Source organism: Apteryx rowi, unplaced genomic scaffold (genome assembly GCF_003343035.1).
Source record: "Apteryx rowi isolate R43461 unplaced genomic scaffold, aptRow1 scaffold_297, whole genome shotgun sequence".
Lineage (NCBI taxonomy): Eukaryota > Metazoa > Chordata > Aves > Apterygiformes > Apterygidae > Apteryx > Apteryx rowi.
In genome coordinates, this window is record NW_020449385.1 from 936,970 (window position 1) to 955,680 (window position 18,711).

The 18,711-nt window shown below is 36.5% G+C and overlaps 1 protein-coding gene across 4 annotated transcripts in view; it reads left to right on the forward strand.

Annotated features, from left to right (window-relative positions):
• The window catches only part of TMEM131 (transmembrane protein 131), a 107,777-nt gene that overhangs the window by 19,722 nt on the left and 69,344 nt on the right, over nt 1–18,711 (forward strand). For all 4 annotated transcript variants that reach the window (XR_003254131.1, XM_026069445.1, XM_026069447.1 and 1 more), the window contains exon 3: nt 11,196–11,236. Coding sequence is in view for 3 of the 4 variants with exons in the window: in XM_026069445.1 (XP_025925230.1) it covers nt 11,196–11,236 (41 nt within the window). In the remaining variant the exon portion in view is untranslated. The remainder of the gene's footprint in view (nt 1–11,195; nt 11,237–18,711) is intronic.

Consider the following 18,711-nt stretch of genomic DNA (forward strand, 5'->3'; position numbering starts at 1 on the left):
TGCTTTACTTCATTAGTTACCAGTGCAATGCTTGTTTTGTAAATACTATGTCTTGTTTAGGCCAAAAGAGTACAGATAACATGAAAGCCATACAGTTCTAAGCTCATGATACAATTATTTGTTTCATATTTATGAGGGTTTTTTTTTAACCTTTCTAAGGTTATTTTTCACTGCTCCATCTTTATGGTTGACACTAACATCATGACTGTAGTAGTGTAAGTCAAGAATAACTTGTTACAAATTTTAAGATTATAACTTTTAAGTTATATGAGACGAGTGTGTTTCAACCCCTTTACTACATCATTCAGGGTCTGGCAGTCAAAAGGAAAAGCTGATGGGCAATCTAACTTCCTCATATATGAAGTTTGAATGATTTCACAGATCCAAAACAAATAACACTGCTTGCATTTCCCTCTCTCAGGTACACATGGGGGGGAAAAAAAAGGTGCCAGAAATTTATAATGTTTGAAGGGCTGGGAGCTGCTGTCAGTGTCATTTAGGAAACATCTGAGGTACATACTAGAGAGGATAACTTCCTAATCTGCTTCTGAATTGTGAAGACATAAGATTCATTTCCAGCATGTTAGGAAGTTGTATGCTATACTGGAAGAGGATTAGGTTCTTCAAAATGATCTGTTAAACTTGTTATTGAAAATGTTGCAATACAAAAAAACAGGTTCCTAATTAAACAGTTGTTTAGATGTCATGTTGTACTAAACATATTCTCATAATAACAGTTTATATAGGCTTATTTTGGATGTATAGAGTGGAATGGTGGAAATTTTCCTTATAGTGGTTACAGCCTCAACTATTGCAGTTTTGATTCAGAAGCTTGCATGGAGATGCCACAGATCAGAATAAAGATAACAGAGAAAGCAACTAAGCTTAGTTTCTTTTCTGTCACATACTTTATTAGAATAGGTTTTGTTTGACAAAAGTGGTTTAATAAAAATGGCTGACACACGTTGGCCCAGTTTTAAGATGAAAAAGGATGTAGTCAACTTCAACAATCTGAATTTCAGACAATTTTTTTTCACCAGGTGAAGTTAATCTTACAAATCTGAAGTTCTCTCTGAGTCTTCTTTTTTTAAGCACTCTGTTAATTGCTGTGGCTCTCAGGACTAGAAAGTAATGGTGCTGCTGTGAACCACCTCAAAAACTGATATGAAGATGGAAAAGTAAATTGGATTGTTGATCATTCCAACTTTATTGAAAGACATAACAGAGAGGGAGAAATTAGCCTGTTTAAATATGATGGTGGGACAAAGTCAGTTTCTGAGTGTTGCACTGTAAACTTTGCGGTGCTTTGGATGTCATTTGACTGCCACTTACCCCAATATGGTGCTGAATACTTGATTTACAACAAGCAAAGAGACACATTTTAAAATACATGTTTTATATATTAGTTACTATGCTTATGGCTATTAAGCTAAAAAGACTTACATAATTAAAGCCAGTTCCTTTTAATCAGAATGATGCAGCATGTTTTCTCTAACTAACAATTTACTTATTTTTTGTAAATTTTAATATGGTGACCTCTTGTGACTACTTACTGCAACTGAAAAAATGAAACCTAAGCAAATACATTGTTGTAAAATCACATTTATATCTTGTGAACAGCCATTACTGAAGTTTTAAACTTACTGTCTGTCACTGAACATTCACCTTTGAGGCTTTCTGTAAGGATTCATAAATGTGTATTAAATCTAGCTCATCCATCACTGTAGAACAAAACACATCAATGTAGTAATAACAAAATTTTCTAAATGTTATCTGCCCTTCAGACAATTTTTTTAGTATCCAAAATAACTAGTACAGTGCATAAAGCGATTAATAATCATTTAAGTGATCGTGTCTAAGCCATCTCTGATCTTGGTTTATTTTTCTCTCCATGGAGTAATGATATCTTTACACTGGAAGCAAGTCCTTTTCTTGTTTGAAGGAATTGCTTTCCAAGTAAAGCAAATCAAATGCTGGCTCTTACATAATTTGTTTGTTAGGGATTGCTACTCCATCTCTGCAGTTATAGTATATCCTCTTGATACTGTTTTTTTGTACTTAGACAGCATACTGTCAGTGAAATACTCATCTGTTGTGAAACAACTCACACAATCATATTTTAGTATTTTTGTTATCAAAAATAAATATATTGGAAATCTGTACTTGACCAGATATGTTTATATTACTTAAATCAGCTATTAATAGAGCATAATTCTTTAATACTTACTGAAAAAGCTTGCATTTATTAAAAGTAAAGTGGCTGTGGAAATGTCATCAGTTCATGCTAATAGACAACTGTAGCAGAGATTGTACTCTTCTGTGTGGACTTCTAGTATGTGGATTAGAAAGTGCCAAACCAGTATAGCTTTGCCCTCTGTTTTAATAGAACAAAGCTGAGAATTTGATTCTTTAGCGTACATGTTTAGATTAGGATTTATACTTGAGTAAATTTATGTACTTCTGGCCTTGGATTAAGTTACATCTAACCAGAGAATTTGCTAACTTCCATCTGTTCTTTACATAAATCAATTCCCTTGAACTCTCTGCAGCTTTCTGAACTGTTCAAGTAAATTATTTAGATCCTGTACCTGGGGTAAGAATAGTATTAATGCAAACTGTTTATTGTTCAGGATGAGATTTATTTATTTAATTATTTTAATTTATACTTGTAGGTTTTTCTACAACAGCAGGTCATTTACACAAATCTGTGTAATTGGTTGGCCCTTGTTTTGTAGAATCACAGAACTGTTGGGTTGGAAGGGACCTCAGGAGATCACCTGTTACTTTCTTCTGGTAGTATCATGTGTAGATGCAGTGTCCTCAGCAGATGCTTATCTTACCTGTTCTTTAACCCTTCAGAGCAGAAACTTTCACAAATTTCCTTAAGTGCATGTTTGTTTCATATTTAAGTCTTTTTTTACTCCTTTTTCTGCCTCTAATACATGTTGAGGAGTTGGGTTTTGCCTATTTCATAAGGACCATTTTGTACTAAACGACACCTGTAGCTTCTCCTTTGCCTTCTTTTCTCATCTGGATTTTTAAAAACGTGACGTAACTTTCTTTTTGGGACTCTCATTTGTCTATACACTTATAAGTACATAAACCATGGTGCTTAATTTGAACATTACTACTCTGGTTGAGGCTTTGAGCAAGGGCAGAGTAGTTGCTTCCCTGTGTAATGACACTTGTTTTAATAATTCCAAAATGAGGTGCCACTCTGACAGCATTTTGATGGCTAGTATAGTTTGTGTTTTGCTTTAATCTCCAGACAGATTCTTTTCTTTAGAACTACTGCTTGGTCAGTTATTCCCAGTTTTACATTTGAGCTCCCCTATGGTTGAATTTCCCTCTGTTAATTTCAGGCAGTCTCTTCGGTGCGTCGTGATCACTTGAACCCTTGTCTGGCCCCGGCAGATGCTTCCACCTCTGAATATGGTGTCATCTGCAACCGTTAGCAGTGCCGAAATAAGCTACAATTGCTATTTTGGCAAGTTATCCTTTCATGTTAAGCTGAAACTCTTCCTCATTTTTGAGGGCTTCATTTTAAATAGTGAAAAAGTAAAATTTTAACCTCAGAGCAATGCTTTTTCATTTGCTTTTAATTCATAAAAGACTGTTTCCTAGGTTGCTCTGTTTAACATGAGCAGTCTTGCCCTATATAGGTGATGTTTTCTTGCATGCTGTAATTAGGGCCACTATTTTCCTGAGTGACTTATCTTCCCTTCCTACTAAGTTTTTTAGAAAGTACTTCTGCTTTTGTAGTGGTATTTGTAAAGTAGCCTGTTCCTGCAAAGAGTAAGGAAAGTGGTAAGACTCCTGTTTTCAGTCAAATTGTCTAACATGGAATACTTTAAGCACTACACTTACCCTTATTGCAATAATCTTAAGTATATGAAATGCTTTTTTACAGGCCAGCTCCTAGATTTTTTTTTCCACTGCCTTTGCAGAATAGATAGACTAGAAAGAAAACTGTGTGGTTACCTGTACTTAATACATATTTGGTGTCTTTAATAAACTGGTATAAACTCTGTTAGTTGAAAAGCTGCTAATCAGAGTTACAATTGTCCTTAACATCAAATAGACAGAACCTTAACATGACTTGCAGTAGTGTTGCAGTGATGAAGCTGAACACTAAAAGGCTGAGTTGCATGCATGGGAATCTACAACACTGATCTCTAGCTGGAGGAATTTTAATAGTTTATTCAGGATCTGTACTTCACACTATATGGTGTGCTAAATTTAAAATAAATATCTTACAGAAGTTGCAACCATTCTATTCTGGTGAATCAGTTATAGTGCTTTCATCATGTAAGGTTGAAATACTTTTTTTTTTTTTTTTTACCTCAGATTTTGACATTGTATGTTGACTTTTAAAATGTTTTTGATGCAATCTCTATTAGTACCCATATAGCCAAACTGCTAAGATATAGACTGCATAAGTGGACAATAAAGTGTGTGGAAAATTGGCTTGACCATTGAGCTCTAAGGGTGATGATCAACGGTACAAAGTTCAACTGGCAGTCTGTTAACCATGGCATCCCTCAGGAATCAATACTGAGGACAGTATTGTTTGTCTTCATTAACAACTGCAATGATGGGATAAGAGTGCACTCAGTAAGTTTGTGGATGCTACCAAATTGAGTGGATACACTGGAAAGCAGGGCTACTATTTGGAGGGACCTTGACAGGAACCTCATGAAGTTCAGCTAAGGCAAATACAAGTCCTGCAGCTGGGACAGAATGACCCCATGCAACAGGACAGGCTGGGCAGTGACTGGCTAGAAAGCGGCACCACCAAAAAAGACCTGGAGGTCCCGGTGGGCAAGAAGCTAAACATAAGTCAGCACTGTACCCATGCAGCAAAGAAGACCAGCTGCCTAGTGATCTGTATCAACAAGACTGGAGCCAGTGGACTGAGGAAAGTGATTTTTCTTCCCTCTTGAGCACTTACGAGGCTGCATCTGGAATACTATGCCCAGTTTGGGGCTCCCCATTACAAAGAAGGCGCTGACAAACTGGAGCAAGTCCAACAGAGAGGGCTGCCAAGATGGTCAGGGGCTGGAGCAATTCTCCTATGAGGAGATGCTTGTTCAGCCTTTAGAAGAGAAGACTTTATGGGGAGATCTTATTGCTGTACAGCTACCAAGAAGGATGGTGTAGAGCTAACAGGGTCAGACTTCTGAATGTGCACAGTGGAAGAACAAGAGGCTTTGGACACAAGTTGCAATATGGGAAATTCCAAGCTGATGTAAAGAAAAAGAAATCTACATGAGAATGGTCAAACACTGGACCAGGTTACTCACAGAAATTGTAGAGTCTCCATCTTTGGAGATGGCACAAAGCCTTGAGCTGCCTGCTCTAACTGGACCTGCTCAGAGCAGGGAGTTGGACTAGATGACCTCTGAAGGTCCCTTCCAGCATACATGATTTCATAAAAAGAATAAAAGTCATCTCAGCTCATCACCTTCACTTCTGGACAGCTGAAGTCCTGCTCTTTAAAAAAAAAAAAAAAAAAAAAAAAAAAAAAGCAATTTCTTCTTGTTGCACAAGAAGAATTGCCATCCCCAGGCTTCAGTTTAAAAATAATTAATTGATACCCAGGAGTAAGTGACTGTTACAGAGCCAATGTCAATAGCATGTGTTGCATCAGCTAAAGTCAGCTGATGTTTTTGTTTCCTTGTGTGAGTTTAGGTCATGAAAGAGCATGGCAAGAATGACTCATTCTCAGTCCACTTTCAGCTACCTTACAGATTATAACATTCTTTTTTTTTTTATTACCTTAAGCAAGGTATTCATCATTAATTATGTTTCTTTTAATTATCCTACTTATTAGCATAGAGCTCATGAATGTAGCAGTGAAGACTTAAGTTGTCATCTACATATCGGTTCTGTAGTTATCTCTCAAGGTTTAGTGGCAAGCAGTAAGTAGCTTTTGTACAAGTAGGAACCTGCCTTACTGTAAAATATGTAAAATGTCCCTAGAAAATTAAAACTGGAAGAGTGTTTTAAATTAGYGTAAATACTGTTGTGCAGGAATACAGAACACTTTGGTTAGTGGAAAATTTTGATAGCCTTAAAGAAAGCCTACTTGGTGTCCAGAAATTTCACGTTGAAAAGAAATTAGGAATTGGCCATTTAAGAGCTTTTCTCCTTTTTTTTTTATTTTTTCCCCTCAAATCTTGTTTTAGGCATTAGGGCTTTAATTCAGTTGCCTAGGTAACATAGATAATCAGTGCTATTTGAGATGCCCTAGGGTGTCCAGGACATCTGCATGTTGCTGGCAGTTATGGCACATGGCATAGGAGAAATGATGCGCCTTTCTGGGCTGTCAGCTGGAGACCAGGCAGGTTGCCCTAGGACATCCATCTCAAGTAGCAGCAGATGCCTATGTTTAGATAACTGAATGTAGCACTAGGTAACATGACCTTTTACCAAGAACTGAAGAATAGCTATAACAAACTGGTGAGCTGTTAAAAGGAAGGGTTGGGGGTTTTTTGTTTGTTTGTTTTTCTCCTGGCTAAAGTTTTAAAAAGCATGGCTATGTCTTTAGAGGCAGCCTTCAGATTAAAAGGTCTAGTTTTTTGATTCTCTATATATCCAAGCGAGTTGTCTGGTATGGTTCCAGAACTGTTAGGGAGCCTGTAGCATATGCTTTCAGGTGCAGAGTCTCTATTTGAAAATATTTCTGGGAGGTATGAGGCTTTGGAGATAAATCACTGTTCAAATTCAAGATGAATCTTGAAACCAGGGCTGAATGCCTTCAAATTTTCTCACTTGTATGCAAGTTGTCTCAAGATCTCTGTTCTGAAAGCCCCATGGTTTATAGTTTAATCCTTCTAAGGTTATTTAAGAGAAAACTTAAGGTGTGCAACTGTTAGTAGCAACTGCCTAAATGCATATGCTGTCCTTAAACAACAACAGCAGCAAATGTTGGAAATCTATTTCCAAGCCTTGAACATAGGCTTTTGGGTGGGAGGATTATAAACCCACAGTACTGGTGAAAGGGGTGACCTTTCCTTCTCCCACTTCGTTGTCTTCCTCAGTTGTACACTTCTGCTGCTTCTTTTATGCTGGCCTTATTTTTTGTTGTTAGGCAGTGAGTTGGATCAGCAAATTGGTCCAGCTGGAAATTTTTTCCTGTGACTTAGCTTATTATGTCTTAAAATATTAATAATGTTCACATATAACCTTCTTCCTGATATGTACTAAGCTTTCCATTGCAAGGTAGTATTTTGTTATTTATAATACTTCTCCTGTACAGAGAAGGCTTAATAACATTTTTCTATAAACCATGTTTTGCTAATGCTGTTCTATTAGAGATGTATCCTCTACAGGAGAAATAAATAAGTTGTATTTATTAAGGAGCTTAATTTAGATTTCTCTGTAGTACTGTAGTGCTGATAAGCCAGCAGTATGCAACAAAGCTTGCACTTTAAATAGTGGGTTGGGAAGGAATAACTGGCACACGCTTAGTTCTTGTCAGTTCTGTTTGACAGCTGGTGGAAAGTGGTGGAGTCGCCCAGGAAAAGGAGCATGCCAGACTGCAACACAATAAATCCAATTTTATTTGAAGATCCATAAAAATGATTTAAAACATGTAACTGAACCCCATTTGCATGTTGTGTTTACTGCATGATTCTGAAGATTGATGTATAATAAAAATGAGTGGTAATTATAGAAACTGCCACATCAGATTTATTTTTGGTTTAGTTCCATGATGCTACAGTTAAGCTGATGAGCTGTTGAAGTTGGTATGGTGTTTCTTTGCTCTTGATTGACCCTGATTATTTTATATATATATATATATATATATATATATATATATATATGTATGTCATTGGTATTTGTCATTTTGCTTGTATTTAACAGAATTCTGTAGCCAAAAGGCAGGCTTTTCTTTATAAGCATGAATTTTTGAATTTTTTGCTTCTTGTTTAGAACTCAGATGAAATACACTTCAGACTTATGATGCTTTACCAAAATGATTTGTGTTTTTAAACATTATATACAGATCGACTAATAATTTCACAGCAAACACATGACTTCAGACCATAGGAGGGAAAATCTGAGTGTAAGACAAGCCAGAGAATGTAGCTCCCAACAATTAATTACATCTATAGTTGTGCAGTAGTTCGGGTATTGTTAAATGATGTGTATTTCTGTTTGTTCCTTTATTTTCTGGAGTTAAATCTGATCTCCACTGGCTTCTATCTAAAAGTTGGCCTGGGTGGGGTCTTAGACTAAGACTAATATTTGGGGTCTTGACTGACAGTTATAATGCTTAAGACTGTAGACAACAAACCTGCTCTCTTGTTAGAGCCAAAGCTAATTGGTAAGGATGGGATGGTGTTGGTAACACCTATTTCAGGTGCTTTTTCATAAGATCCCCGTCATCTGACTGACTGTCAAGTAGCTGTTGGCAGTTGAATAATGTGCTTTAGTTGAAGTTATGATTCTAAAGAGAAATCAATTGCCGAAAAAAGGGTTGATTTAATGACGGTGGATAATGCACTTTCAAGGAACGTGGTAAGGAATACAAGGTGCTTTATACATCTGTTAACTTCACTGCTATGTGTGAAGTTTTGTTGTAGATATTTTTTATAACAGTATTTCACAGCAATAGTGTCTCAACAGTTTTTTGTTGTCTCTGCCCAGTAGGCAGGAAAATCAGTATGATGAATACATAGCATGGAATAATGGAACAGGCAAAATCGGGAAAAGAATGGCTATAAATGTGCTTATGCTGGAGTAGAGAAAGGAGGGAGATATGCAGCTGCTTGGTAAGGAGGGAGAGCAGAAGATTTCAATTGATGGAGAAAACACTCAAAGTGGATTTGGGTGATTTGGGGGTACATCTGCATTAATGGTTGAGTATATTACAAAGGTCTTTAGATCCAAAACTTCGTCCCATCAACACTATATATTATAGTTATGCAGAAAGCTCAGAGGATGCTGAGCCTTACTTGAGCAGCTTGTCTGTCACCCTCCATCAGTGGCAGCTGCTTTGGGGAAACCAGCCTGCCATCTCAGCTGCAGTCAAGTAGTTGGGGCTCTTTATTCCTGTAAACAAGAAGCGGTCTGTGCCTCACCATGCATGAGTAGGTTGTGGAGTATCTCTCAGAGCTCGCAGAGGCAGGTGTAGTCTGAGGTGTTTTTAGAGAGAGTGTAGGCAATAGTTGCATTGTTCAAAGTTAGGTCCTTTTTGGAAAGGCAAACAGTGATTAACGGTTGTCGGATTTATGATAGAAAAGTTGGTAAAAAGAATAAATATAAATGTATTTTTTAAGTAGCTGTCTAAAGCTTATTACAATCATTTCTTAAAATATTCAAGTGGTATGTACTTTCTGCAAAGCTTATAAAATCATACTGCTGTGAACTAGAGGAAATCATTGGCTTGATGTTTGGAACAAGTGCTTGCCTGAAGTGTTAAACTGACTTTTGACAGCACAAGGTGCAGGAGAAAGAGTTTCAGCTGATTCATTTTTTTTATTTGGTCTCCTACCTATTCATTTGCTCCTTAAGTTGAGAAATTGATTGGTAGCAGCTGAAAACAAGAAAGTTTTCTCTCTTTTCTAGTGCGAATAAAAAAATAAGGTATCTGTAATATATGTTTAAATGAAAGCTCCTTGACTTGTTGATTTTTAAATTATAATAAAATTGGCAACATAAATCAATTTACCTTGGTCCTTAGCATTCTGTCTAGTGAGGAAAAATCACACTGATTGTGGTGTACTTCAACACAGTTTGTTTTGAAACATGCCCCCTTCTCCCTCCCCCAGGTTAGCAAGGCAGTCTGCCTCTATTTCAGAGGTTTTAAAACAAACAAGCTAATTGATGCTCTGCTTAGACATTTAAAATTGCAAACAAATTGGCAAGTTACAAACAGACTAATTCTGTTGTAAAATTTTTGCATGATAAACTTCTGACTTACTTTAGTCATATAAAAATTAGTGTCAATGAATCTAATTTGTTTTTGATTCATGGCAAGGACCAATTCTGGACTGTAAACCTAAATAGTATTTCAGATTCAAACATGTTTATGGACAAAAATATTTATGGACTGAATGATTTAATAGTAGCAACTCTAAAAATTCAAAGAAGTGTCTCCAAAAAGCAAAACAAAATATAGGTTCTGTTACTGCAGAAATTTTTGCACATGGAGTTCAGAGTTTGAGTGTTTGTTTTGTTTTGTTTTTTTAATAGAAATGCATTTATTATGGGAAGAACTAGGACAGAAAGTATAATTAGCAGTTGAAGCAGAAATCACTGAAGTGCCCAGCCAAGGGAGTTGGTTTTATTTCTGAAATGGAATATGAAAAATTACAATCTCTCTTGCAAACAAACTTCTTCATTATACTAGAGATGGACTGTGTCAGATGAGTAAAGGTGTGAGCAATGGACTTTATCACAGCCTGTAAGCTTTCTTTCCACTCCCAAAAGACAAATATTCTAGGCCTTGGCCATAAAATGCCTTTAAGAAAAGGACTGGAATCTTACATTTGATTCCAAAATCCTTTGGGAACTTAAAAAAAAAAAAAAAAAAAAGTGACATGCTGTAATATTAGCTATATCAAGACGACATTTGGTAGCCTTTTAAAGCAGTTGGAATTTCCTCAACCTTGTAACCTCCTTGTGTTCTGGTCCTTAAGTGTAATGTCCGGCAGAGTGGCAGTAAAGGTGTGAATAATAGAGGCTAGATAATAATTAGCAAGGAAGGAGATGAAGTTTCCCAATCAAATGGAGACCATAATATTCTTTGTTTTCTAATTTGAGTTAGGCAGGTGAGATACTTCCTTGACTGTTACTTGCTTTATATGCCTTTCTTTGTAATATTTCTTACATCTATGCTAGCTCTTTCTTTTGCTCCCTACAGTGTTACTTTCCAGGAATTTTTTCCTCCTCTGTCTTTTAGTTGTTGCTTGTCTTACAGTGAGCAGCGGTTCCTACCGCTGGAACTGACCACAGTTCTTCTCCAGGACCAGTCTTTGGCTTAAGAAGACAAGCCGATAGCTTCATTTCTTCAAGTAACTAATTGGGAAAAGCTGATTTGCATTTTCTGTTCCAGCTCATAACTTACCCTTTTGTCTTTCAAAATCTGATCTACTAATTTATTAGTTGTTGTCCCCCCACCCCCGCAGGAAGTATAATGTTGTCAGTCTCTTCAATTTTAAGTTGTTTTTTTTTTTCTTTTACAGACCGAGACAACGATTGGCCTCRGTTCATATCAACAGAAAAGGTAAGTGTGATTTTGTAAAAGTTTTATATAGTCATCCTATCGTGGGATTTCAGTGACATTTTTTCCATTAAAATAATTATAAAAGTTTTAGCGTAAAAAAAATTAAATACAAATCTTGTAGTCTTTCGGTTATTTATATCATACAGAGAAATTTAAGCTAAAAAGTTAAATCATATTCTGTTAATTTTTAAACTATTGTTTAGTATTTTTGTGTATAGAAATACTTCTGCTAGGAAATCTCATTTTTATGTACGTAGAATATGTGAAGGACATGAAGGACAATTTTTACCCATATGAAAATGATTCAGTTAAATTTTTCATGTTTGATAGGACTATTCTTGCTAATAAGAAGCTCCACTGTGTTGCATTATTAAAAGAAAAAAAGCCCACTGTAATCATGTGAAGAATAATATTTTGAATATCAAGAAGATTTGGATAACTAAATCACTTAGCATATAGAGTAAGCAGTTAAAGACTTGAGGAAGCTGAATTGCTTAATTCACTTTAATATACACTGCAGTGTGTAATTCTGTGGAAACAGGGAATAAACTGAGACTCTACTTAGTAAGATGATTTAAAAAAAAAAACTCTAAAGTTTTGTTAAGAGAGAGAAGACTGCCTTTTTTTTTTTGTCTGCTCCAAAAGTTTTTGGGTACCTCGTGACAAACAACTTTATGATGTTACTTTAGATATTCCATTTTTTTCTTAGAAAACTTAATCTGTTATTGAAGAGTTTTGCATGTATGGTGTCTGAGAAGCAGAAGTGAGCCCTTTTCTCCCTAATCCCTAATATTTTTTTTTCTTAAGACTCCTGAAATATTCCTTTGCATTTAATGGATTGCATTGAGTATCAGTAATGACGCATACTTCTTATCGTACAATAGCATTCAACTAATTGGGATGTAAAACATAGCTTGTAAGATGGATTTTTCACAGGCTGTTCCCATTTCCTTCCCTATGTTGGATGCCTAATTTTAGGAAGCCTGGTGAAAGGACTTTTTTTCATTCAGAAGATTATATGCAAAGTTCATGTTTTGCTATGTATATAGGTGCCAAATTGTGGGCTTAAGGGCCTCTCTTGGCAACAAGTTTTGAAAAATCTTAAAAAAAAAAAAAAGGAAAGAAAGAAAAAAAGAAAAGAAAAAGAAAGAAAAAAAGCAACTTTTTTAATTTTACATTTAAAAATCCTCAATCCTATATGCATCACTTACCACCAGCCTTTCATACTTTCTGATTTGACAGTGACCTAAATCTTGTGATGTTAATTCCCTGAGTTGTGTGGAAATGTTGCAAACTTTGACTTACCTAATATTAAATTTCTAAGCATACTTGGAATTTGGGGGGCGGGGAGAGAGAGAGTGAACATGAAGATGTTGAAGAAGCATGTGAGGATGTGGCAGGCTTTCCACTTCAGATGAATTTAAAATAAATTAATTCATGTCATCTTTATCATGATAATGTAAAAGAGAAGAGTTAATATTATGCATTGAAATAAGGCAGTTACCCTAAATATTTTAAAATGAGACTTGAGGCAATTTCTGTGTTATACTAACATGAATTTTGTCAAATTGTATTATGCCAGCTTCTCATTTGTGTTTTAATTAAAAAAACAACTTAGCTTTGTCATTCTGCATAAAACTTTAAACTTCTTGTTGTTGTATCTTCCCTGAATGTTTCTTCTTTCTTTTTCTCCAGTGAACTGAGGCTTCTCTCTTTCCTTCAGGACCTCTGCCCACTTATTTCTGATCCATTGAGTCTCTCAACTTAAACTTTCCACCTAATGCTGTTAATAAACTCATTTCTTTCTACTTGCCTGTTACACTGGATTAAGCAAACAGYGCTAGAATGTGCTTCACCAGATTGTTCCCAGAAATAATCACTTCCAAATATGTATTCAATGCTGATTTCTCTTTTAACCACTTATACATACTGTACTTCAGTTTGCACAACTGTACTGTGATATGAGTGAATTACCACATGTAAGGGCTGTTAGACATTATGCTTATAGACATGCACACTCTGAAGTTGTGAGCCTGTTTAACATTAGCTTCCTTTTAATGACAGTTTATTGTTTGGTTGTTTGTAGCCTACCTTTCCTGAACTATTCATCATTTTACATCTCTAGCCCCTTTCATTGTCCAAAAGTGAAGAACCCACTTTAATTTCCATATGAAAGATATTCCAAACTTGCCATCATCTTTAGAGCTTTTTCAGCTCTGCCATACATTTTTTGAGGTAGGGTGATCAGAACACCACACTATTATGGTATTTGTCATTCTTTTATGAGCCCCAGGTTGTGTCTTTTTAAAATAGAGCGCAGCAACGATTTTTTGGACCTAGGCTCCTCTTGGTGTTCAGTCTCTCACTGACCTCTGTACAGCTGAAGGAAGAAATGGTTCATTTTAATTTCTGCAGACTGATAAGGTCCTGTGGGCCAGGGGTACCCTGCTTACTGTAGCCTTCTACACTCCACAGTTTATAAACCAGTTTTAATGTGTAATCTCACTGCAGCTGACAAAAATAACTTACATTTTGTTGGTCCATGACATGATGATCCTGCATAAATAGGCATTACAGGAGTTAGAGAACGTAAAGTTCTGTTATTTACTCTGTTAATTCCATATATGAACTTTTATAAAAACTAAGTTTGTATGCAGAAAGCTGGATGGTACAAGGGGATGCTGTATTGATACATTTGTTCTGGCAGAGTGTTTTGAAGATAGATGCAGCATATATTTGCAAAATGTATTAGCAAAAACAAGAACTGTAACTTGCTGAACCTGTAATCCACTCAGGTAAAACTGCCTCTGCATAAGTTCTTTACTATGAGATGTTTGCTAGTGCAGCTGTACCAATCACGAATTGCGCCCAAATGCATTCTTGACAAAACAGAAATAAATGAGAAAGGTCTCGCCTTAGTTTTGTTCAAGTCTTACAATAACAGGTGTTTAAATGTGTGAGATAGAAGTTACCCATTTTGTTTCCTCAGAGTATCATATGTTATGTTAAAATGGCTGCATCTTGGTAGGAGAGCAGAAAGTATCGCTGACAAGGTAAATGCTCCAGGGGAGGTAAAACCCTTGCGGGGAGGTTTCTGGAATGCAGGTATGGGGGAGGCAGGAGGAGGAAAATGTTAAGCAGGGAACCTGCAGCACTAGCGCTGCTCTTGAGAAGAGGTAGGAATCAGACATAGAGTTGAGTCTCAATGGCAAAAAGAAGATGCCTTTACTGGGACCTAGCAATGATGTGTAATTTCTTTTATCACCCAGGAAACAACTGAATTTGGTGGTACGTGAACATGGGACTAAGGTCATGGATTAGATTTGTTTTCAGGCTTTTTTATTTTAATATCTCATCTGAGGAGATTGTTTTCTCTGTTTTACTCTGGTTTACAGATCTGAAAAATCTCCTGGTTTGCCCATTTTAAGAGGAACATAGAGTCCATTGCATTTCAGAGCCCTGGTCTATTTGGAGTTCAGTCACAGTGTGATAAAGATTTGCATCATAAACTTTTCAATGCCATATTACAAAGTAAATATCTGATTTGCTGTCTGTGCATTATTGCTTTTTCATTCAGCTGTCTAGGTGGTTTTTGAAAGGAGTTGCTAAAAACTGTAACCAAATTTCTTGTTCATGTTCTTCTTTAGGTGATTTATCTTATTAGTGATTTTAATTCCTGCTTCTTGGTATAGTTTGCAGATATTTCTTCCCTATCTAGACAATTTATTCAGTTCTTTGATCTGCTTTTTAACACTAATTGGAAGTAGGGAAATGAACAGTGCATCTATTCAAGCATCTCCCTGTATCCTACCCCACCCCAATCCCTCATGAAGTATTGACTTTGAATATCATTAGTATGTTTCCTTGATATAAGGTTGGCATAAATGAGTCAACCACTAGCTGGGTGGAGTTTATGAAAAACCTTTGTTGCTAGTCTTTTTATTCATCTGCATTTACTTGATAAATAACTGGCTGTAGCCACTGCTCTAAATGGTCAAATGCTTAATGGCAGTTCTTTAGCTCCTGGGAATTAATTTTCTCACTGTGATTAAGTTTAATAACCATATTTCTAAAATCACCTTACATACCTATAAAAATCTAAATACATTTTTTTGATATATGTGGCTCAGCCTTATGTTTTAATATTCACATAAATTGATGCGGTCAGGGAAATATGATTGGTTACTTAATTTTCAGCCAAAAATGTTCCATCTTTGAGGTGGTTCTTTCAAGGACATTCTGGCACAAAAAGTATCCCTGTGAAATATTTATTTACTTTGTCACTTAAAAAGTTCTCATGGTTATTTTTGGAGACACTTTCATTTTTTTGCGCTATTAGAAACAACTAAGTAATAAAATATTCTTATGGCTTTCTGCGAGTTTGTGTTGCTAAATAAAATCAAGAGATCTCTTGCCATTTGGCAATTTAGTGCTGATGTCTTTATTTCTTTTTATTGGTGATTTACGGCACTGGAGAGGAAGTAAAACACTTCAAACAGCTGCTAAAGTAATATGGGAAAAATAACATGTAGAGCAATGCTTAAATTTGAATTTTCCACAGTAGCAATTAAAGTTGGTACAGATAAGATTGTACAGAACACAGACCTCCTCCAGAAATCTCAGAACACCTAGAAAGGTAAAGTGAGGATACAGAGAAACTGATACCACCTAGCTTTGCAGAAATCGTGAACCCCTATATTTGTAAGTATTTTGGTCATCTCCAAATGCAGAGATGTCCAATGATGATTCAAATTATCAGTGCCTTATGTTCTGATGAACAGCAAAGCTTCTTAAATGCTGCAGAATGTCCCTAGGTAGTAGGCCATTGTGTCTCAGCACACAGACATCCGTATTGCCTACGATCTTTCCAAGCGTTGGTTGGTATTTCAGGCATCTTTATAACTGTATCTGGGATTAAGCTTTTTTGGACTTAATGTTGTGCTTCTGTGAATCACATCTGGTAGGTAGCAAGTTGCTTTTGGTAGTAGCAGTAAAGTGGTTCTAGTAGTTGAGGGAAATGCCCTCTCACTCTGGTGACAGTAAGTGGTACAGCGAGGGAAATAATTGTGTCTAGGACTGTGTGTGGTTCATTCTCAAGACTCGCTTTTAAAATCAAAGCTCTTGGAGTAGGGAAAAGGTGTGGGGGATATCTTAAATCACTGCCAGGAACTAGTCATTCCTGAAGCTTTGTAAGTTCAGAGGACTTCTGGCTAATCCTTCATCCGCTGGAGCTGGTTGGCAGACTCTGGTCTCTTTCAGTTGCATCTTTCTCTTTTCATGTATATTTTTCTGGTATAAGACTGGGAGCCATAGCTCTATATGCATACATAGTAATTACCTTAAATGTGATTATGCTGTAAAGTTGCCCTACCCATGGGTGTATCCAGCCTTCAGTGAGCAAGTGCCTAGCAGAGCAGACATTATCATCTGTTTGCAAGTCTGGTGCAAGTTGACTCATGTTGGGCCTTTCAGTAGGCAAAGTTGGGAATTCCATCATTGCTTTTTCCCATTTGAACCTTATTACAGTTGTTACTTTTATTATAATAATGGGCATTTGTTATGATGCAACAGCCTTTACCAAACTTCAGCTGTTTAAAAAAAATCTGTATTGTCTAAGGGGCTACCCAGGATATAGCCATGCATTCTGGGAAACAGATGCTGAAACTTCACATGTAGGTGGAGAGCTGTGTTCAGGTGATTGTTCGGGTTAGGTGAAATGACACTTAAATGTATTTCTGAGGCATTTGAAATAATGATCTTTCTCTGAACTTTAACAAGATTCATTAGGCTATTTTAGCTATTTTACTTCTTTCAAGAGAACTTGAAACAAGTATTTAGGTACAGTCTGCAAGCTGGCTGTAAAATTTCATAGCTATTCGATATTAAATAAAACTTTTAGTTAAATGTCTAGTGCAGTCAGACATTGTAAACTTCATATTTATTGTTCCCAACACTTCCTCCTGTCAGTAAAAGCAAAAAATCCACAAGTTCAGGTGTACTGTGAAATAAAATTAGTAGCTATTGTGCCATAATTTCACACTTCATTTTTGTTAATCTTATAAATATTTCTGAAAACTTCCCTGTAAATAGGAATGGATATGTTCTTTTACCAATCCAAAAATGAGGGGTACTGGCTGGCTGTTCACAACTTAGAAATTAGAAGCAATCATAGTGTATTGGCAAAAGAACTATTTTCAAAATTATTCTAGAATAAGAGTAGCTTCAGTTTAGTTTTAGGATTATATTGATAAGAGCTGCATGAACTGCTTGTGCTTTTCAGTTTAAAAATGCATTATAAACGTTTTTTTGTAAAATTGGAGCATAAGCTTTAGTGAGAAGGTGACTTTGAAGAACTGTTCTAAACTTGCTTCAGCCTTTCAAAATATTGCTGTTAATACAAGTTTCCAATTTTATTGGAAAGTCTTTCATGTTTGGTACCTCTTTAACTTCACAGAATGTGTGCTCAGCAAAATGAAGGTTTGGTTTTTAGCCTGCAAAGGTATACCTTGGCTACTGTAGAAGAGTGACAGCAGCACTTAATAGCTTCAAGAGTTGTCATTTTCTGTAGATCTGAATACAGTTCTTTCTTATCGGTGTGTATTGCACCTTCTCTTGCACTATTTTGTAAGTTAGATATATATCTGATAAATACACACACATGCACACACACATGCACACACACATGCACACACACATGCACACACACATGCACACACACATGCACACACACATGCACACACACATGCACACACACATGCACACACACATGCACACACACATATAAAAGCTGCCTGGACTATATATACTCTTGCCCCAGTAGCACTTCAATTTTGCTGTGTGGATAAAGCTATTTTTAATGGCTAAACTCTAAGCAATGTTGAAGATGCTTCAACATCCTCCCTTAGGGAACTGTAAATCATAGATCTCCCTATTCCACATATATTATACTTAAGTGTGAAGACTGAATTGTGGAGTGCTATTGTGAGTCATTAAGACCTATCTCTATTTTTATAAAACATGCCGTTGGTTTGTTGTGCCATTATCATTGCCCAGTTCTAAGCTATTAGAGAATATAGTTAAGATTGCATACCCCGTTTAGGGATTTTAGCTTCTATAAATAGCTTCCCTGTGAAATTGGAGTATGGAGTTCTGGAGTATGGAAACGCATCTGAATTTGATCATTAAATAGTTTTCCTGGAAGTACACTGGAGGGAATTAGATTATTCCAGTTGCATGGAGGTGTTCCTCAGGCCTTGGCTGTTGTAGGGCCAGCTGCAGGCGTCCTCCACCTCCTTGCTTTTCACTCTGCTGAGGTGAGGTGCAGTTGCGTAGTTCCACCACCCTGGCTGGGTTTGTGGGGCTGCTCCACAGCACACCACCCAGGCTGGTGGGTTGCAGCTCTGTCTTTGGGAGTCTGCCTGTTAATGCACAATCAGAAAACAAAGCTCTAAAACAGGAGTGCTATCTAATGCCAG